General features: G+C 38.9%; 1 protein-coding gene across 2 annotated transcripts in view; it reads right to left on the reverse strand.

Annotated features, from left to right (window-relative positions):
• The window catches only part of LOC135697468 (tubulin beta chain-like), a 56,751-nt gene that overhangs the window by 8,882 nt on the left and 24,860 nt on the right, over nucleotides 1-23,009 (reverse strand). The window contains exons 4-5 of one of the 2 annotated variants that reach the window (XM_065217210.1): nucleotides 22,826-22,993; nucleotides 22,477-22,741 (exon numbers count right to left, since the gene is read on the reverse strand). In XM_065217210.1, coding sequence (XP_065073282.1) covers nucleotides 22,477-22,741; nucleotides 22,826-22,993 — 433 coding nt within the window. The remainder of the gene's footprint in view (nucleotides 1-22,476; nucleotides 22,742-22,825; nucleotides 22,994-23,009) is intronic. The other variant, XM_065217211.1, reaches the window with a different exon arrangement.

Genomic DNA, 23,009 nt, shown 5'->3' on the forward strand with positions numbered 1-23,009 from the left:
TGCGAAAATCATTAAAAAAAGACAATCTCGGCCTAGCTCGATATGAAGAATATTTTTTTTCAATGTAAAATAATTAGTCAAATCGACGATTTACGAGGGCGGACTTATTTTTTTCGATGTTTTCACGTGCATTTCACATAAAATTTAACAAGGCACTTAAAACTAGGCCCCTTAATGAGAACTATTGTAATAAAGTTGGATATTCAACAAGATTTTTATTCCATCAGTTTCTATTTTAATTATTTTGATAAGATCGGATTCATAAATCCTTTTCTATCTTGATTGATGCTTTACTAGTGGATTTATAGCAAGTAGCTAGGGGAAATGACTCGGAAAGGGTTTTTATTATTGCTAATTAGCTTTTGTCATACAACCTTTTGCAGTAAATCAATCTTGAAGAGCCTCGAGAATACACCCTTCAGAACCTTCTCCAGGGTGGGTCAACTAGACATATTCTCCCTAGTAGCACGCTTGTTGCAAACTGGTTGTGGAAACTTCTATATGACTTATTTCAGTCATAAACAAGTTGTTGCAACTTTCTGCTACTGAAGTGTGCTACTCGGGCTAGTCTTAATGAGGTTTTGGTGGATGCATTAATGACAAAATAGCCTTGACCAGAGTTTTATGAATGTTGTTTTATAGTTGCTTTGTAGTATTTCATAAAACTTAAAATATTACTTGGGACGTTAGGTTAAGTTATACTCGTAGTTACACAGTTCGAAAAAATAGTGTAGATTTCTGTTTAGTATAATGGACATAAATGGAGCGTCACATATCATATACGTTTACATTATACATCATGTAAAGTTCTGAGACATTCCATGCAGTGTAGCAAATATTGTTTACAAAAGCCCATTATTGTAAACAACATTGTTTACAAGTTGCTCGGTTGCGTGAAATGAAACACAAGTTTACGTGAATGAATGTTTACATCACTATTAAAATTCAGAATTTTTATCTGTGTAGATAGGTTTTCACTTTTTTCAATTAAAAAAAAACACACCCCCAATAGAGGTATTCTGTAAACCAGTTGGAAAACGCAAATTTTAAATTAGAATATCAAATTAAACAAAGATGAAGAGCCAGGTAGGCTAGTCAATTAAAATGTTAAATCAATGTACTATAAATAACCATAATTTTGCTACTACTACTAGAAATTGAATCACTAGCGTGCACAGGAATCTTGTGAAGGAGGGGCAATTATTTTTTCTATGGTGCATTTAATATGGGGATGGGGAGTACTCCAAAGTGCGTGGAAGATGGTGCTGTCCACCCACCACTGTTTCCCTACTGTTCAATTTAACTCATTTTATTTATTTTTTACTCCGGTTGTGGTTCATGTTCTTCAATGGAAACTGCTTTCAGACAGCCAATGGAATTGGCAATTTAATCCCATCGACAATGTGGATGATGATCAGTGGTTGTAATAGTAGGGCTTTAACCAAAATGATACATTTGCTGCAATGTTGTTGCCTTGGTGGTTGGATTCAGCTGAAGTCACTTCAGATGGTGGTGATAGCACCGACAAACCGACATGAATGACCAATAAGAATCGCATTCTCCTTTCGCATGCACACTGCGTCGACAAGTACAAGGTTCAACCAGTGCGCATAGCAGTGAACAAACAGTATATTGCTCGTGATCAATCCAATCTTTTTATCAGTGGTGTTGAGTACTTGGCACTGATAAAGTCTGCCAATAGTAGACGAAATACGCGTATCTGTCAAAAGAAAATAAACCAACACACTCAAAGCTCTTCATAAAAGTATATTGCTGTTTTCGTCCTTGCACTTGGCTTATACTCCAGCAGTGCTGCCAGCCATTGGACTGGCACCGTCAAAATATACTGCCAACACTTGCTCCCAAGAAATCTGCATCTCTGTCAGGACCTCAGCAATAGTATTGAAGATGGTCGTTGCGTCTGTTTTCAACACCCGTCTCACACCCACGAATGTTTCCGTCCGCCGATCATTATCAATATACCTGATGGATCAATGCCGTTTCAATGCGTTAGGCTGAGTTTAGAATCCGTAGGCCGAGTTTCGGGGTCAAGAAGCAGTGTTAGACTTTTGACAATATCTCAACGATTGGTTTCTCTTTATCAAATCTTACCGTACCGTGCGGAAAGGTAAATAAATTTGGAAGCCATCAGTAATAATAACATTCCGTTTGGTGCTAAACTGCGCTAGATTAAGAAAGACTCAATGCGAAATTAGAATTCCTTGAGGTTCTTTTCGAAATGTTTAGAACTCTATGAGCTTTTTTGAAATTCTTCTGGAATTATTTTTAGAACTCTTCTTGACTTCTACTCAGAACACCTTGGAACTAAAATTCCCTTGGAGTTTCAGAAGAATTTCTTCAGTATTATCCAGAATGAGCTAGAAATTATCGGTACTCTCTTGAAATTTTCTTCAAAATCCCTTCAGAATTTCACTCAAAATTTAATTTTCTTGGTATTCTTTGAGGAATTATGTTGGAACTATTTGCAGAATTCACTAGAAATTATTCGCAGAGTTTTCTTGGAATACTCCCCACAAATGCTTTGGAACTGTCCTCAGAATTCAATATCCTTGAGATCCTTTGCGGATTTTTGTAGAACTCTCCTCTTTTGATATTCTTCTCAGACGTCCACTGGAATTATGCTTAGAACTCTTCATGATTTTTTTCATAAAACACCTTGGAACTCAAATTCCTTTAGAGTTTCACAATTTTTTCCCGGAATGAACTTGAAATTATCCTCGGAATTCGCCTGAAATTTGGTTTAAAATCCCTTTGGAATTTCACTCAAAATCTGATTTTCTCGGTATTCTTTTCGAAATTATCTTGGAACTATCTGCAGGATGCTCTAGAAATTATCCGTTGAATTGTAATGGAACTCTCCCCAGAAATATTATGGAATAGTCCTAAGAATTCAATATCTTTGAGGTTCTTCTCGGAATATTTTAGAACTTTTTTTTTTCTCAGAACACTTTGGAACTGAAATTCCCCTAAAGTTTCAGAAGAATTTCCTCTGTATTCTCCAGAAACCCAGAATTAGCTTGAAATTATCCTCAGTATTCCCTTGAAATTTTCCTCAACATCCCTTTGGAATTTCATTCAAAGTTTGATTCTCTCGGTATTCTTTTCGAAATTATCTTAGAACTATCTGCAAGATTCACAAATAATTATTCACAGTATTTTCATGAAATCATCCCCAGAAATCTTTTCTTTTGGAACTGTCCTCAGAATTCAATACCCTTGAGGTTCTTCTCGGAAATCAAGTTTCATTTGTCCGTCCATTCACCAAAACGTTGTAGTTTTTCTACCAGAAATGTTCAATAAAGCTTGCCCCTCCTTTCACCAGAACTGTGCAATTTTTAGATCAGGAATTTTCAATTCAGCTTGCCCCTCCATGCAGCAGAATATTGCAAATCATACACCAGAAATTTTCAATACAAACTTGCCCCCAGAAAATTTTACACCAGAAAATTTGAATTGACCAGAACGATGCAAATTTTCCACCATTAACCTTCAATTAAAATTGCTGCTCCAATCTTCTGATTGGTGCTGATTTCCTTTTTCCATTTTCCACCCGACATTTTCAATTAAAGCTTGTCCCTATTTTCATACCCAATCATCAGAATGGTGCAAATTTTACACCAGAAATTATTATTAAAATTTGTTTCTCTATTCAGCAAATTTTAGACCAAACATTTTCCGAAAGCTTGCCCATCCGTTCACCAGAACGGTGCAGATTTTCCACCAGAAATTTTAAATTTAGCTTAATTTTAAATAAATCTTGCGCTTTCATTTGCCAGACTAGTGTAAGTGTTCCACCAGAAATTTTCTGTTCATTTCATTTATCAAAGCGATGCAAATTTCACACCAGAAGTTTTCAGTAGAGCATGCTCCTCCATTCACCAGAACGGTGCACCAAACATTGTGAGTGAAGTTTGTTTCACCATGCACCTTTGTGGTACAATTTTCAGGCTTTGCCTCTTCATGCTGGCTTTGCTTCTTCACCATAAATTTTCAATGAAGCTTGCATTCATCAGAACGATGCAAATTATGCACCAGAAAAGTAAAAAACCTTGCTTTTACATTCACAAAAGTGTTTCCACCAGAAATTTTCAGTTAAATGTGATTCACGATTTTAGAACTAACGAACGCAATTAAAGGGTTTTAATATTACCTTCAAATCAAGTTATCGAGAAATCTAGATGTTTTTTATCCTTACTTTGTAAATGTGGAAATAAAAATCTTATTTATAAAAGGTGGGGCAATTGCCCCACCTTGCCCCACCCTGTGCACGCCAGTGAATTGAATGACATTTTTTTGGAACTTCACACGGCAAAGGTCCTTGTGATGCAATTGGAGGTACTCTTAAGGTGATTCATTGTAGAGTCCACAAATGGCTATAAATGCACTTCTACCTCGAATTTTCAATTACACAAAACTCGGAAATTAGAGCTCCATTTCACCTGAAATTGCTAATGCATGTTTGCTGCAGTGTAGCAAACGTGGAGTAACAGTTTCGTTGTAGTAAGTGTCGTGGAAGTTTACATTTGTGCACTTAAAATTTCGAAGTGGTAGCGATAATAAGGACCTTAAGAGACTGGCAACCAGAGCAAGCTTAGCTAGGCAACACGAGCACACTATAACGAACCCCAAACAACTGTATGACTGGACAAATAGCCGTAAAGAGGACCTTCAAACAAAATTGTCATTTTGTTATTCTTCTACGGAAGAATACAAAAAGGCTGACAAGGAATTTGATCCGATATTTGAGTGAAACCAATTCCTGGAAATCGAAAATATCATTGCTATATTCCAGTTTCAAACAACCAAATTGCAGTAAAAATATTCTCTAGTTCTAACGATACACGCAAAATATTCAATGTATTCAAATATTATGAGTTGCAAAAAAATGTTTCTTATCTCACCAATACAAATCTTTAATTTGACAACATCAACGTGTTTCTCTTCCGCTGCATCTCAATAGAAACGGGTAAGTATGACAGCCGCCATATCTCAGAATGAATTATTTGTTTTTTTTTTTTTAATTTAAAATCATGGAAAAACATCTATTACTATTATTGTTAATTCACATTAACTTGAGAACGAATGAACTTAGATAAAAAAAGTTAGTATATGCAAAATTATTATTTTACTAAAAAATAGGCAATTTCATAAACTTAAAAAAAATGGATTTTTTTAAGCAAGCTACCAGCCTACCAGAAGAGTTTCATACAATTTTTTAACATTTCTTCAGTTTTCTTGATTAAAGAAATTATAAAGATTGAAGGAGGGGTGTTTTGAGGTAATCAACGTTTTACATAAAACAGCAAAAAAGGTTATCTTCCATTTGACGTTATACGTTTTTTTAATATTAATTTACTGAGTTTTTTTTATTTAAGTGTATTTTTTTCTTAAAGATAATTCAATTACCTACATTTTCTTTTTCAACTTCATTTTGATCAGATCAATAGTTTTCATGTTATGATTTTTTTTAATACGTCCTTTTCAAAAATTACTGTGCAGAAAAAAATCATATTAAAATGAAAAATGCAACCATTGAGAGCAGCGAACATGTGAGCAATGTTTCATTCAAATCGGAAGGGGTCGAGACAAAATTGACATATTTTTTAGCGTTTTGGGCTGGAAATGCTCTATAGGCCTTTTTTATGCACCACCAACGTAGAGTGCGCCACGCGAGTTCAAGAGGAAAAGTCAACCAGAGTCGGCACCAAGGTGGTGCTCCGTACGAAAACGGAGTATGACTTGGTCATCGCCCACCTGAGGACTTCCAAGGTGGAATTCTTCACCCATGACATTCCCGGTGAGAAACCATTCAAGGTCGTCATCAGGGGTCTACCGAACTTTGACCCGAAGTTGATCGAAGCGGAAATCAAGAACCGCTGCAAGCTGGCCCTAACTGCCGTCTTCCGACAAGGAGGGACGAGAACGTCAATAAATATCCGGATTGCCTTTTCCTGGTGCATTTCCAGAAGGGAACGGTGACGCTTAATGCGTTGAAGGCTATCCGCTCCATCAATTCCATCATTGTCCGATGGGAGCCATACCGTGGCGGCCGTCACGACGTCACCCAGTGTCAGCGTTGCCTGAATTTCGGGCATGGCACCCGAAACTGCTACATCAAGCCGCGCTGTGGCAAATGCGCCCAAAATCATGTATCCTCCGAGTGCGTTGTCGACGAGTCGGACACGTGCAAATGCGCCAACTGTGGTGGAGCTCATCAAGGGTCCGACAAACAGTGCCCCAAACGCGAGGATTCCAAGCGGATCCGAAAGCAGGCGTCCACAAGAAGTCAACCAGGACGGAAGAAGGAAAACATTCCGGCATTCAGGGTGGAGGACTTCCCGCCTCTTCGTGATACGCAACACGGTCAAGCAAATCCACGGGTGCAATCCGGCCCCCGTCAAGAAACGTCGGGTGCCTCAGCTGGACAAAGCTCTCCATCCCCCCCTGGATTCTGAAGACAACCACCAGCACAAAACGCCAATCCCGATCTCTTCTCTGCGGATGAGCTGATGAAGATTTTCGTCGACATGACCGGTGCTCTTCGTCAGTGCCGCAGCAAGCCCGAACAGATCCAAGTGCTCGGTAAGTTTATTATTCAGTATGGTGTCTAAACCGATAACTGTCGTCACATGGAACGCATGCTCTGTAAGAGCAAAAAGACTCGAGCTTGCTGACTTCCTCCGCAAGCAAAGTATCGACGTGGGCCTCCTAACAGAGACCCACCTTAAATCCGGTGACAGTTTTTGGCTACCTGATCACCACAGTATCCGGCTTGATCGTATCGACTCCAGGGGGGGTGGTGTTGCGATCATCATCAAGAAAGGAATAAAGTTCTACACGCTGCCGCATATCCGCACTTCTATCATCGAGGCCCTTAGTGTGGAGGTGGAATCATCAACCGGAAACGTCCGGTTCATCGCCGTATACTGCCCTCGTCAGTGTGCTGCCAGCAACGGACTAAGGATGAAATTCAAGAACGACCTCACCGCTATCACTCGCACGAGCTCACGATTCGTCATTGGGGGCGATCTAAATGCCCGCCACGAAGCATGGCGGAACTATCAGCGGAATCAGAATGGACGTCTGCTCTTCGACCACTCGCAGCATGGGCTGTATACAGTGCAATTTCCGGATGAACCGACATTCATCTCTCCGGCGGGAAACCCTTCCACGCTGGACTTCTTCCTGACGAACTTCGGGCTATCCAAGCCGGTGGCAATCAACGACTTAAGCTCCGATCACCAACCGGTGGTGGCTGAGGTCGGCATCAACATAGCTCCTGCTCCAATCCTACGAAAAGACTACCACCACGTAAACTGGGTCCAGTTTGGACGTGTGGTAGACCTGAACATCAACGAAAATCCGCCGCTTGACACCGTAGAGGACATCGACCGGGCTCTGGAAGGACTCCACCAGGCCATATCCGTGGCGGACGAGACATGCGTTCGAAAAATTCCTGTGAGGGGTAAGTTTGTTGCTATTGATTCCCACACCCAGTTACTGATTCGCTTGAGAAATGTGCGTAGACGCCAGTTTCAGAGGACTGGAGATCTGAGCAGAAAACATGAAATGGCCGATCTGAACAGGCAGATTGCTTCCAGAATGGACTCACTCCGAAATGAAAGTTTCGGGCGTGTTGTCCAGAATCTGGATGACCGCTCCCGTACATTCTGGAAGGTAGCCAAGGTGCTGAAAACTCATCCCAAACCCATTCCTCCTCTCAGAGTCGGAAATGATGACAATCGGCTCATTACCCCACAATAGAAAGCAAATGCGATTGGCAATCATATTGCTGCATCGCATTTGCTTGGCTCAACTATCCAAAATCCGCTCGAAAATCAGGTGACGCAATGCGTACAAAACTTGGATGCCTCCGCTTGTGTCGTCCCTCCGGCAGAAAATATTACAGTGGAGCAGATTTGCTCAGCGCTGAAAAACACCAAGAACATGAAGGCTCCCGGGTTTGACGGTATATTCAACTTGGTATTGAAGAAGCTGAGCACGAAAGTGTACTCGCTTTTGACTGCTATCTTCAACAGATGCTTGGAACTGCATTACTTTCCAAGTATCTGGAAGATAGCAAAAATCATACCAATCCGCAAACCCGGTAAAGATCCATCACTACCTTCCAGCTATAGACCAATCAGCCTCCTTTCAGCGCTGAGCAAATTGTCCGAGAAACTAATTCTCAATCGTTTGCTCAAGTTTGTCGAGGAGAACAACATTCTCCTACCTGAACAGTTTGGGTTTAGGAAAGGGCATTCCACAAATCACCAGCTAGTTCGGGTGATGAATAACATTCGAAGTAACAAAGCTGTATCCAAGTCCACAGCCATGGCATTGCTAGACGTTGAAAAGGCGTTTGACAATGTTTGGCATGACGGACTTGTGTACAAGCTTTGTAACTTCAACTTTCCACCACATCTTGTAAAAATCACCCGTAACTACCTCCAGCAAAGGTCGTTTAAGGTATCGTTGAAGGGTTGCAATTCAAACACCTTTTCCATCCCAGCAGGTGTTCCGCAAGGTAGCCTGTTGGGCCCTTTGCTATACAGCATCTACACTTCCGACATTCCTCCCTTGGGCAACGGTTGCGTGTTCTTCCTGTTCGCAGATGATACCGCTATAACCGTCAAGGGAAGGAGGCCTCGTGAAATAACAAACAAACTTCAACGATGCCTTGACGCCTTTGCTGATTATGCCAACATGTGGAAAATCAAAATCAATGCCTCCAAAACCCAATCAATAATGTTCCTCCATCGACAATCTCCCAAACTAAAACCGGCTCCCTCTTGTACTGTAATAATGGATGGCACAAGGGTTGAGTGGTCCACCGAAGTAACATATCTTGGTATGTTATTTGACGAAAAGCTCCTTTTCCGCTCGCACATAGATAGGGCAGTAGTTAAGTGTTCCAATCTAGTTAGGTGCTTGTATCCACTTATTTGCCGCAGATCTCGTCTCTCTAGGGTGAACAAACTGGCTGTCTACAAACAAATCATTGCGCCTGCGATCTTCTACGCAGCTCCGGTGTGGGAATCATGTGCACAAACTCACAGGAACAAAATACAGGTAGCGCAGAACAGGGTATTGAGGATGATCCTAGATCGTCCCTTCGATACCCGCATTTCCGACCTCCATCAAGAGGCTAACATCCCGAAAGTAGATTTTCAAATTAACGAAACTAGGAACAAATTTGTACAGAAATGCAATACATCAGAACATGCTTTGATAAGCAATTTGTATATAGTAGGTTAGGTGTATATAGTAGTTGTAGATTAGTTGTAGCTGTAAATAGTAGTTTTAAGTAGTCTCCTTTTTCCAATTCAAAACAAACCAATCCCACTAAGGTGGTCATACTTTATCAGGCCTGATAGGACTAGGAACAGTAAATAATAATTAAAAATTTCAAAATAACTAAAGTTGAAAAGACGCATCTGTGTCACTTGAAAATTTATCCATGTAAACCAAACAAATACAAGAAATATTGATCATTCAAAGTCAAACCGTTTGTTTACATCAGAATAAGGATATTTCACAATGCAAATTACAGCATTTTTCATTGAACATCTTGCCAATTTCCATCGGTAATTGCCTTATTTAACGATTTTCTACAGATCTGAACTGATTTACACTTCAACTATGCACACACAAGAAACCCGGAAGATCATAACCACTGAACATATTCCTTAACACCAACAGGATCCTTTCAGAAACGAAGCAGGCTTAAATTTTTCAACTGTAGATCAAGTTTTGGAGCATCTCAGAAGCATCAATTTATCAGGAAAAGTGAAAAAATGTTCCGATTCCTATGTCTCACGGCAAAAATTTCGGCTCACAACACTCTTTTTGACGTTCTCCTATTCACCACCAACGGTTGAATCGATCACTTAGTTTGTATTAAAAAGGCGTATAGTCATTCATGATCGCGTTCAATGTAAGTGTTCATTCGTTATTCGGTCTTTTAAAACGCCGACCACGAGGTCCCGATCAAGATTATATATTATATGAGTCACAAAATATTATTCAAAATTCAAACCACGTCCAAGCAACCACCATACACATAGGGTAGGAGAAGTTTTGTTATAAGCACAGTCTCTGTGTTATAAGTAAGTAGTAGTAGTAGTAGTAGTAGTAGCTGGACTGCACTACTCTCTTCTATCTATGAAATTTCTCTGTCCTTTGTCTCATTCTCCTTCGAAATATAGGAGACGCGCTCCCGTATTTGAGAGCAGCACCAGTGTATTTTTGCATTCGTGAGAGCTAAATCTCGATAAATAAGTGGTTCAATACGAGATTGTGATTAATCAGTAATTAGTTGCAGTGTAGATAAGACCTGTTGCATTTCTTATTTTTTAACCTCAAAACCAAAAACGATCTTCATAATGGACATGCTGGAAGCCGGAATTCTTGGAGCTACCGGACTGTTGTCTCACATTTTTGGCAACGGGGAAAACGATAGATTCCGGAATGATCAAATGCAGTTCAATATGCGGCTGGCAAGCGAGCAGCGTGGCCTGCGGGATGAATTTTTGACTACTACGCACAACTTTGCGAGAGTCTATAATAACGACCGGAATGAACAGAATGGGATCAACAGGAAGGTAGAGACAGACATCAAATCCGTGGAAAATGGAGCATCGAATTTGGAGAGAAGATTGGAAATTGTTCAACAGCAGCAGCAACAAATGGCGAATGATTTCAATGCTCAGATCCAAGAGTTGAAGTTTGCTAATCACGAAATAAAAGAGAGACTAGACTCTGTAAGAAGCATTTGCTACGCATGTGTTGCAGGATTATTAGTTTTCCTATGGAAATTCTTGTGAGAAATAAAAGTGCTATTCAAGTGCAGGAGGAATTACATATTTGTGTATATAATCATATTCGAAAATCCAACATTTCATATTCGAAAATCCAACATTCCGAAGTGGGAAAATTGAACAGAAGTGTTACTTGAGGTTAATTGGCTTAATAAGTGATGTGATGTAGATATTGGACTAATTTTCCTTCCTTTCGCCTGCGATTGTAAGGATGTGGCCATGTGTATAATGCTATGCTTGCGGTAACACACGATATTTCCTGCAAAATGTATTGGTTGACCATTCTATAGCCCCCCACGTGTTGTGCAATCGCTTATGCTATGCTAAACGATGTGATATGATAGCTGACTTCTCAAGTGATTTGAGGTATTGCATGATGGATTTTGACCATCCTCAGAAACTTTTTTTGGGCTTTATTCGTTGCACGTCAAATTTAGTTTCAAAATCCAAACTTCATAAAAAATTTCAAAAACTCTCCCGTAGGTCATGTCAGAAGGTACTCATGTTAACTCACGCCACTACCATGACCGGACGGAAAATAGTGACTCTTATTCATGAGCGGAGCTAATCCTATTTATTTGATCTTATTTGAAGTTGTAGGTTAAGGAATTATTGAATTATGTTACTATTGCGAAATAGAAAAAAAAAACGGCAATTGTCGACAGTCAATCGTAAGGAAGAAGTGCAAGTTGAAAAAGAAGTTTTTATTTAATGCAATATTAGGCAATCGAGCAATCAAATGAAATGTAAATGCGAACTCTTTTCTCTCTCTCTCTCTCTCACACAAATCGCGAGAACGAGAACTCCAAACGTAAAGCTCCAGATTCATGCTGGCTTACGTAATTGGCGTTGACGGCACCGTCGAAAAATCGTCTATTCTAGCAATGATTGACAGTTTCTTTTGGGAATTTTCAGTCGAGTGAAAGGATAGTTCGAAGTCCGCCATGTTTCACGGACAGTCTGACGTTTGCGTATGGATTTTACCATAGGAGTAAAGAGCTACAGAGTCGCCGTCACCGCCAATGCGATGCAATCACTGTTAATGCTAGGAATGGGCGTTTTGAAACAAAAAATCGATGTTGTCGAATCGATTCTAAAACTGACTATAAAATCGATCCTCTAAAATATCGAAGAAAAAAAAATCGATTCGAGTAAAATCGATTTTTTTAAATATTTGAATTATGCTTTATAATCTTCTATTAGACGAAATATTCCTCTTCCTGTTGTTTTAGTGTATGTGTGTGAGCATTTATTTGTATAAAACCAATTCACAAAAGCAATTGCACTCTATTTAAATATTGAAACCGAATTATTGAGAAATATTGCGAATATTTAGCTTCACAGTTAGAAATACCTAATTTTACATGTGACGGAATCCATCTTTGACAAAAAAGATGAGACGTAAACAAACATGTAATGTAAAATTAAATGTTCCGAGACAGAAAAGTTCGTTACTCGACGAAAAATACGTTTTATTGAGTTGAATTTCACGTCTATTATGACACAATTTTATGTCAAAATTGACGCTCGTATATGTCAAGCTCAGAGCACCTAAATTTACATGATTTTTTCTAAGTGTGTTATTCAACTTCAACTCTATATCTGAGCTTTCAAAATCTTCTGTACACACTTAGAAATTTTCAAAGAAATCTGTAAAATTTTACCGAAATCTCAACAGCTGAACGTTCGGTAAACAGTTTCGCAGATTTCCTGTAATGTTTCACAATTATCTGTGAATTTTTCACAGATATCTGTAAATAATTACAGGAAAACTGTAAAATTGTTTACCGAACGTTCAGCTGTTGAGATTTCGGTAAAATTTTACAGAAATCTGTTAAATAATCTTAGTGTGTAGGTATTAAAACTCACCTTTCCAATCTTTTTTGTATCAAGGAGTGCGTGTTTTTTTATGCAAACAAAATCAGCTGGATGAATTAGAAAGAATGGGTCCAAAGTACACACAACATAAAAAGTAACAAACAAATAAAGCCCAAGATTGAAAGGGTGTTTAGCAAAATTTGAGGACGATGAAATTAAAGTCGCTTGATTTTAAATAAAAACATATTTTTGGGATAGTGAAATACCATTTTGTTAATCATTTTTATCAAGAATTCAATGATAACATTTTATTCAACATAACACGGAGAACAAATTATAGCAGACGCAATTATTTTTCCGGTCAAAATAACTATATTGTTCAATTGTTTTAGAGATAACCCGAAACTATAGTTGATTTGACTATATATAGAGGGCAACAACTATAGTCCATAGTTGGCTCCTCGATTGGTTCAACTATATTTTTCAGTAGATGGACAAACGTCAAACTTCCAAATACAACTATGCTTTAGTTGATTCAAGAAAACTATTGTTAGGGAAGCAAAATTTTACAATGTTTATTAAACGAACTGCTCTTCATTATCGACAAACTTCCTTAATGTTTTGCTTCTTTATCGATCTCAAAAACACAACTGCAAAATCAAAAAAAAGGTGAACTAAGAGTTGAACCGTGTTCATCTGCGTGAGAGCCAGCTATCTTATTGCCTGCTCTACGCATCACAAGGTAAAAGTATGTGGATTTATGATGATCATTTGAAACCAAATTATACAATTAAATTACATTTCGACAGTGAGCATGCATAAGGGCGAATACGCGATGATCGATTCTCTTCATCGATTTTCTCTTTGCATTGCTACAGTTAATCGAAACAATTTTCTAGAATTTGTTCAATGCAGAGTAGTAACAGGTTGTATTGGCTATCAAAAGCAACAGCAAACGCACCGAGAAACGTTAAATCTAGCGAGTTATTAACAAAAGAGAAAATCGACGAAGAGAATCGATCATCGCGTATAGGCCCTTATGCATGCTCACTGTCGATTTGACAGTTGTTATAATTGATCAAAGTTATAGTTGAATTGAGTATAAGATGAACAGTTGAATCTTTTAGGTAGATATTATTGAGTTGACGATCAAATTAATGTTGGAATATCTATAGGTTTCTTTCAAACAACAATATTTTTCCATGTGTAAGTAACTATTAGGATTGTTATCTTAACTTAACGAATTTGTTCTCCGTGAATCAACAACAACATAAAAAGAGTTCGGCGATTTTATTTTCTCCTTTGGTAATTTAGGCGTTTTGTTTTTTTTTAATGCTTTATAAAAAAGTTTAAATGAGTAAAAAATCGATATCAACTTTGAAAAATCGATTCTGTCAAACATCGAACAGAAAAAGATCGGATGAAAAAAATCGATTTTTCGAGGCAAAAAAATCGATTCTGTAAAAATCGCATCGACATCGCCCATTCCTAGTTAATGCATGTTGCCGTATGAGCTCTTCTCCACTTTAATTTCAACCTCGCCACAGTTAAGTCGACTTTCTGCAAGCCACATTTACTCAACCCAGTATGGCAGTTCAATTACTATTTGCGATTGGAGGATCACTTCTAGGAACGGTACTTCCGGAAATACTAGCAAACGAAAGACGTCGAAATGAACAAAGGAGTTCCAGTCAAGAATTGGTGGCCACGCGGCGTGCGATAGAGCATTTGAATGCAAATTCCATGGAACACATGTACATCAACGGGAAACATGAGCAAGCTTTGATCAACCAAGACATGCACTTCAATATGAAGACTGTACAGAAAGATAACGCAAATCTCGAGAAGCAGTTTGGCTTATTAGTGCAGCAGCATCGTGAGCTTTTGAAAATTGTTGGTGAGTTATCGGTGTGCTGTGGAAAACTGCAAGTTGAATGTGAACATTTAAGAAAAGCTACGGATCTCGTAATTTATGCGTTAATTGCAATAATTGTGTATAAATTGTTCTTCTGAAATACATAAAAGTACATGTTGTATGCGTTTATCTGGAAAATTCTTCGAAACATTGCTGGTCTCCCTATGTCTTTAATGTTGCTAAAATAAGTGGGTGTCAACTAATGAGGAACCGAATATTCGGTCGATTACTTTTGAGTTTTGAGCTAGCATTCACCCAAACATTGAAAGTTTGTAGAAGGTCGAATATCAGCAGAAATTCATATGTAAACGCCGAATTTGTACATGTCTATTGTCAACAACGTTTTGTCTAGTATAAGAGAGGAACGGGTTCAAAACAAACTGCCTTGGCAAACTATGCCTAAGTGGTAGCCACACTGCCAATGCAATCAAGATAGGCTCTGGCTTTGACAACAGTGGGCACACGGCCTTATACGAAACCTTCTCTCAACAACAACATGCATTAGGCTTTTTGATTATTGTCATTAAAATTACATATTAAGCTTTGACAGCATTTAGATGCAATAAATTTAGAATTTAATTCTCTTCCCAAGTTATGCTTCTTTAGAAAAACTGCAATCAAATCTTGGGAGATCGAAACATGCCGTGCTTGTAGGTGGACGCAAAAAGTTTTCCTTCCGTCAAATGTTTCGTTTTTAATTCCGAACGATGGCGCAACATTTTTATTGGAAAAGTGCTTAGGTGTTGAAGAGAAAAGCTCCAGCGTATTGCAGGAAGCAATTGCCTATCAGAATCGTTGTGAAACGTTCACGAAAGCATCGCCAAACTGTTCTGCGTCACTTTCAGTTCACTTTGCTGGAGATCAAATAAATGACCGTATTTCGACGGTGCTGTACGGGTTGCATCTGATCCATGACGATGAAAAGCTCTGCCATCTGCCACTTGAAGGATCTGATCAATGCTGCAGACATATGGTAGGTTCTTTCCATTGTTTCATATACTTTTCATTACATATTATACAAGGGACCATCGAGTTATAGAATGGCCTGTCATAGTGGTTAGTCCCGAGAACCGTGCACAAAGATGCATGAGGGAATTTTTGGACATTACTGTGTCCTCATATCAACAAAATTGCACTGCATACATACTTGACTGCACGTAGGTTCAATCAGCAGCACCCTTAAATATTACAAATTCAAGAACAAGCGTATGAAAAATATTCCGCTTGCAAATATGCTATGAAAAATGGTCTGCACTCATCCGGTTTAAAAGTTGTTCCGCCCATCAGTTTAAAATAAATATTTCGGATCGTCCGGTCGCTACCGTATCCAGCTTTCCGTGCTCGGTAATGCCGGTCTGTTTGTATGAATCCATCACTGTGGTTTTTTACACTACCTGGATGTTCGGATTTTGACCCCTCCTTTCCCAGGAACAGAAGAAAATGGAACAACATACGCCTTCCAGTTAGTGTCAAAAAGCACAGTGAAGGATACATTTATTCATACAAACAGGCCGCCATTACTGTGCATGGAAAGCTGGATAGAGTTCTACGGCAGCTGTCCAAGTTCTACCGCCAGTATAAAAATGAGCTGAATACTGAACAGAAAAAAAACATAGTGTGCATTGACAATTTTTAAGTAAAATAGCTGGTTGGTGATTCTTCGAAGCCTTGTTTGACAACTGCAGCGGAGCTTCATCTTCTTGGAATTAAGCCGTAGAACGGAAATAATTATCTGGAAGAGCAATAAGCAGGTTAATTATATTTGGGCCACCTTTTGCACATATGCGCTCTTGAAGGTGAACAAATATTGCTTCAAACATCGTGATAAAGAAAAAACGTTTCAAAACAATGTCACTTACAAATGTAACAAAACAGTGTTCTGCGATTATGAGATAAAAAAATGTTGCCCCGGTCATTAACAAAAATGTTCGATTTTATTTGGGCCACTAGCATTAAGGAATTTTAGCATTCCAAATTTCCCTGTGCGCTCTTGAAGTGGAGAAAAAATGCCACGCCCCTTCACTGAAAAAAAAATCCATTGGCAAAAATACTATATTGATGGTTTAGATTAAATACCCAATAGACCAATAGATTTTTGCAGAAAATAATTTCATATAATTTTACTATTATTTCTATCAAAATTACTATGCATTTTAAGCAAGCATAGTAGTTTCGCCAGAATCATAGTATTTTTTTTTTAACATTCATAGTCAATTATACTGAATTCATAGTAGATTCAACAGCAAAACGCGTGGTTATATTGATAATAAGTGTTTTCTGCAAAATAGTATTCCTAACTATGGTCCTTGTTTCAGTGTTGTTGGATCGCACCATCGCACAGTGGGCAAAAATTGACAAAACCGCGACAAAATTGAATATCTCGGCTGCCAAACGGTTCCAGTCAACATGTTATTGGTGGTAGTCTAATTAGCCGGAGACTTTTGCGTACTGAGATGGAGGGCCGGAATCAACCCATGTCCCCGGTAAAGTAGGAAATGTCACTATCTATCGACATAATACGTATATTACTGGAAATTGATAGTACTAAGTATACATGGTGTAAAGACACCATATACGCTCTCAGGAAAACTCTACTGGCTTAAAGGAGGATCCGAAACAACCGATAAAGTGGCCACATTATAAAAAATGTCCTAGAACCTTGTGATTTTTTTGACGTTGGATAACGTCTTTCGGCAACATACGGGGGTACAAAATTGAAAACAGTCATTTTGGATGCGTTACGAAAAATTAAAAGATTTTGAACGATAATAACTCAACCGTCTCTCGATAGATTTACGAGATAATGGCATCAATCGATTGGAAATATTTCTAGCAATTTGCTGAATGTTTCAAAACTATTGATTTCATTCTGTAAACTATTGAAAAATGGTTAAAAGTTAACCATTGTCTAAAGATGGTGAAAATCGATTGATTTTTTTTATATTCTTATACTTTCTCCAACCGAGACATCAGATGCGAGTATCTGACACCTCTGATATTTTCTGTTCTACTATATAAGCGTCCAACAAGGTCGCCCGTTCCATCATTGTCTATCCGATCATCGACCCAGCAGCAGAGCAGCAGAGCAGCAGTACCAGAGCAGCGGAAGCAGAGCAACGGCAGCAGAGCAGCGGCAGCAGAGCCTGGGGGTGCCAGTGCTCCGGTATACTGGGTCGCCGTCATGGAATGCCCAGCTGCTGCAGTTCTCAGTCGGTCGTATTCACCGTCTGCTCCGCAAGGGCAACTACGCCGAGCGCGTTGGAAAAATGGCCCTTTTCAGGGCCACAACATTATCAAGAAAGAGTTTAACGTACGTATGCGAGTATCTGACACCTCTGATATTTTCTGTTCTACTATATAAGCGTCCAACAAGGTCGCCCGTTCCATCATTGTCAACAACATCAGCTCAACAAAACGGCCCTTTTCAGGGCCACCAAACTTTCGCAAAAGAGTTATTAAGGAATATTCCTAAAATATAATATACACAATTAAGTACAACACATAACAGACGTTATCCAACGCCAACCCTGCGGTCGTATCTAGTATACAACCCTTCCAACTTTTTCTATGTTTTCAGAATCATTAGATCCAAGCGAATTTAATATGGAAACTATATTTTGGGGTATAGCCAATATTGAATTTAGCCGCGATTTTGTCAATTTTGCCCAGTGTACATAGGTGCCAAGCTCTGCAACATTTGAATTTGGAAGCGGCCACAAAAAAATGCCACCGGCGTCATTGTTGCTCAGTATGCATTGCTTCGCTACCATCACGCCGGAGGGCATTTGTTTGTGGCCGCTTTCAAATTCAAATGTTGCAGAGCTCGGTATCGATGGTGTGATCCAACACCCCTGGTGATAAAAACAAAAGCTTGCAACAAATTTCACCGAATTAAAAAAAAATACACTAGCATGTTAAATTTTCATGAGAATACATAATCAAATATTTAAACATATTTTAGCATGTTAATGTATAGAGATTGGGTGGCTCGTTTTTATACACTTTGTGTTCTTGGTACATATCAGAGAGCTTCAGCAGAGTTCCATTAATTTCAGCAGTGTTGGGAAAATATCAAAAAATCAAATCCCACCAACGCCCAAGATCACGCTTGAGTTTCGTAGACAAAAATCAACAAGCAAACTACTGCGGTTGATTTTGCAAGCTGTGATATCGCAGCTCGGAATATCAAGCTAACAAAACTCACCAACTGCAAATCTCACCAAACTGTGGTGAGATTGAGTTTAAAGATTTTTGCTTTACATCCGAATGCAACCGAAACTTCCATGACGGCTTGCAGCAGTCCCTTCGCGTCTGCCATCGGTGAAGATTAAAAAGAGATAGCAAACTATGCTTTCTCTTTCTAAGAAAATGATGTGCAATGGAATCATTTTTGTGACGAGTCAACTCTCAGCTTGATGTTTGCACGTTATGAATAGTCTCGCAATATCAAAGGAGCTTGTAAAATCAATATCAAGCATGATATTTTGTTCCAATATCACGCGTAATATTGCGAGCGCATGAGAGCGGAAAAATATCAATTGATTTCTGATTTTGCCAACACTGAATTTCAGGAAAACAAAATGAAATTTATAGCAGTTCTGATGCATTCAAGGAATTCAAGAAAAAAAAAATCGAGCTCTTTAGATTAATTTTGAATACTTCAGTGATGTGTCAAGAACTTTAGTGATTATCCGAAGCGTTCAGAGAAGTTTCAAAACCAAGGGATCAGAGGCAAACCAGACCCAGGCTAATCAAGATAAACCTTAACCTATTTTCAAGGGATGGTTCCGAGAAATTCAGTGCAGTTCGATGAACTTTAGATAATTTTCATGAACTTATAGAAAACTTCAAGGCAGTTCCATTAGCTTCAAGAAAATTTCAGGAACTTTACAAGACCTTCCAGAACTTTAGAAAACTTCGGGTAAGTGCAAAGATCATTACGAAAATTCAGAGAGCCTCGTGAAAGTTCTGAGAATTTCATGGCAGTTCCATGAACATCCGGAAATTTTGGAAAACTTGAGGGAAGTTCCAAAACTCGGACAACTTAAGGTGCGCAAGAACTTTACAAATATTCCAAGAAGTATTCCAAGAAAGTACAGACAATTTAAAAGAAGTTTAAAGTGTCATTAACGTCAGAAAAATTTCGGAAATTTAAATGAAGTTGCGAGGAGTTTTGGAAACTTCAATGATGTATCAATGTATGAAGTGATGTATTAGCAAAAAGCAGATACAATACTACATCCGTGTATGTAGATTTGTTCATGATTTCTGCTTAAATCCTACAATGTAATATCTCACAATCGATTGAATCGCCTAGTTGCAGCAGTTTGGATGTAATATTCAACAACTTTTTTTTTGCTGTGTAGCTCCATTAAGATCAGAAAAATTGCGACATCATTAAGAAAATCCAAGAAGTTAAAGGAAATTTCGATCAAATTTGAGTTCAGTTTACTCATAATTCCCAAAAAGTGGAGGAAATCAGCGATGAGTAAATTTGCCTCATGTTTTTCTGGGGAAAACCTCAAAAATCTGCCGGAAAACGAGGAAAATTAACGAAAATTTTACTCAGTGTAGAGCAGTAGTACCAATAGACAGAGTGAATCCAGTCTTGAATTTACTTATATTCGTGATTTTTTCCTGGAAAAACTTTTTTACTCAGCGCTGAGCTCCAGCACGTTTTGCGATTTATGAGTAAGGGTCCGTTCAAATATTATGTAACGCAAAAAAGTGGATTTTTGAATAACCCCCACCCTTTTGCAACGCTTTTTTCCTATACCTAATACATAGTGGGTATAGCATTGGGCGATTTTGAGACAAGAATCGATCTTAGTGAATCGATTCATTTGTTTTCAAAATAATCGATTCACCGATTAATCAATCATTTTGAATCTTTCTTTTTGAATCGATCTTTTGAATTGATTCTTTTTCAAAATGGCACAAAAATGTTTCAGCTATAACGGATCATAGGAAAGCTGGTATAGATTAACGTCAAGTTCAGTCTAAAGTTGAATTTTGTTTTTGATCGAAACAAAAATCGAAGGAAAAGGATCGATCCAGTCGATTTTTGTCGTGTTTGAGATCGATTCAAAAAATCGATTAATCGATCCAAAAGAATCGATCTTTTGTGTTTCGATCCAAGATCGCCCATGGCTAGGTGGGTAACACATTTCCAGACTACCCCCACCTCCTCTTGCATTACGTTATATTTGAATGGGCCCTAAACTGAACTCAAATTTGGGTTGATCTCATTGGCCGTTCAGAACAACATGGACGTTTTATGGTCTTTAGAGTAGGTTCCGATTAATTACGTAGACAGTTTTTTTTATTCTTGACACCCCCCCCCTCCCCTCCCTTCCCCTGCGTAGACAATTATCCATACAAAATTTTTAAATTTGTATGGGCCGTGGATAGTTGTAAACCCCCCCCCCCCCCCACGCTAACTGTCTACACACTTAGATTTTTTTGCCGGGATGGGCACCACCGAGCAGCTCGTTTTTTTTATTTTGCTGGATCTCAGTAAAAAACTTGCCGAGATTCAGCTATTTTGATTCTGTGGTGCTCGCGCGAGTGAATTAATTTTCCCATGCTTGGGAGGAAGTCGGAGGCCAGAGCACTAACGGAACAGTCGAAAGAAGCAAGGACATAATTCCGGAAGAGAGAGCTCTTGGGGTATGTTCCAATGATCCAGAAATTTTTCCAAATGGTCATAAAACATCCCTGAAGACCCCGCAATGCCCCTGAAGTTTTTCGAACATTCCTGAAATGTACTTAGGAATATTCCATATTTCCTTGGAATTCTGTTTTGGAGTACTCCGATCATTTTTGAAATACTTCGAACTTCCTTGATTATAATGAGACTACCGGAATATCTCTAATCAACTTTGAAGGTCTAGAGAAATTCTTGAAGATTACGAAATTTCTTAAGCGCTCTCACAATTTTCTTGAATTTATTGTAACCTCAGCATTGAAGTTTTCTGATCTTCCCAATTTTTCTGATCTTCCCATAAAATCCAAGGAACTTTCGCCACCTGCTGAGTACGGTGCTTCTCAGAATTCCATTGGAAGTCCATTTTAAATTCCGCTAAAATTCTCGTTGTAATTTACTTTGGAATACTATAGTCGAAATACTCCTGACATAATCCTAAGAACGTTCTTGGAATTTTCTTTTACTAAAAAAATCCTTTCCAATTCTGCTTGAAATTATATTCGAATGATTAACACAATGATTTAGAATTCTCTTCAGAACTAGCTTGAATTACTAGTGAGATCAGGTCTTCCTCGGAATTTCCTTTAGAATTCATGTGAAATTCTTCTTCAAATTTAGTTGGAATCCTTCTCATTCCCTCAAATTCCCTACATTCATAATGATCTTGGATCTCACAAATACTCTTAGCATCGTCTAAGTATTCTCATAAAATTTGGCTTCAAATTCAATCTAAAAAGAAATCCAGAATACCCTTGTAATATCTCCAACAATTCCTTAAAGTGCACGCCAAAACTCCCTCGGAATTCTTCTCAACATTATTTTGAATTTTCTTCAGAATGTGCATAAATTCCCATTCAGCAGTTGCTAAGAGATAAACTAGCCTATGGCTAAAAATCTCTATAATAAAAAAAAAAAAAAAAACCATTCAGCAGTTTTTTGGAATTGACTTTAGACGTTATCCTCACGATTCCCTCAGAATTCTCCTTGAAACTTACGTTAGATCTTCATAAGAATTCTGCTAGCTCTTAAAATTCTCTTAAGGATTTACCTAAATCAGCTTGGAATTATAGTCAAAACTCTCTTGTAATTCTGCTCAGAATTACCTCAGTATCATCCCATGAATTCCGTTTACAATCGCCTCAAAAAACCTTACGACCGCAATGATTCATGATTCAATCCCAATGCAAAGCACTCACCTCGGAAGATGGCGGCGCAAGTCAGGTACCGTCCGTGTCTGGGATCGCAAGCCGTCATCATGTTCTTCGAATCGAACATCTGTGCCGTCAGTTCGGGAACGGTGAGCGCACGGTACTGCTGCGAGCCCTTGGCCGTGAGCGGTGCGAAACCGGGCATGAAGAAGTGCAACCGCGGGAATGGAACCATGTTGACGGCCAGCTTGCGCAGATCGGCATTCAACTGACCCGGGAACCGGAGACACGTCGTCACGCCGGACATTGTGACCTAAAATGGGGGGAAATTGTATCAGCGAGGTTGTTCTTCTCCAAATTAAGCTAGTTGAATCAATCGCAGTAGTCCTGGACTCACGGAGATCAGATGGTTCAGATCAGCGTAGGCCGGGGTGGCCAGTCGCAGTGTTCGGAAGCAGATATCGTAGAGTGCTTCGTTGTCGATGCAGTTCGTAGCGTCGCTATTCTCCACCAGTTGATGAACCGACAGGGTGGCATTGTACGGTTCGAGAACTACATCCGAAACCTATGGGGTTGGGGGC

The sequence above is a fragment of the Ochlerotatus camptorhynchus genome, unplaced genomic scaffold (assembly GCF_037179485.1).
Source record: "Ochlerotatus camptorhynchus isolate MF236.1 unplaced genomic scaffold, CSIRO-AGI_Acam_v1.1 ptg000070l, whole genome shotgun sequence".
Taxonomy (NCBI): Eukaryota; Metazoa; Arthropoda; class Insecta; order Diptera; family Culicidae; genus Ochlerotatus; species Ochlerotatus camptorhynchus.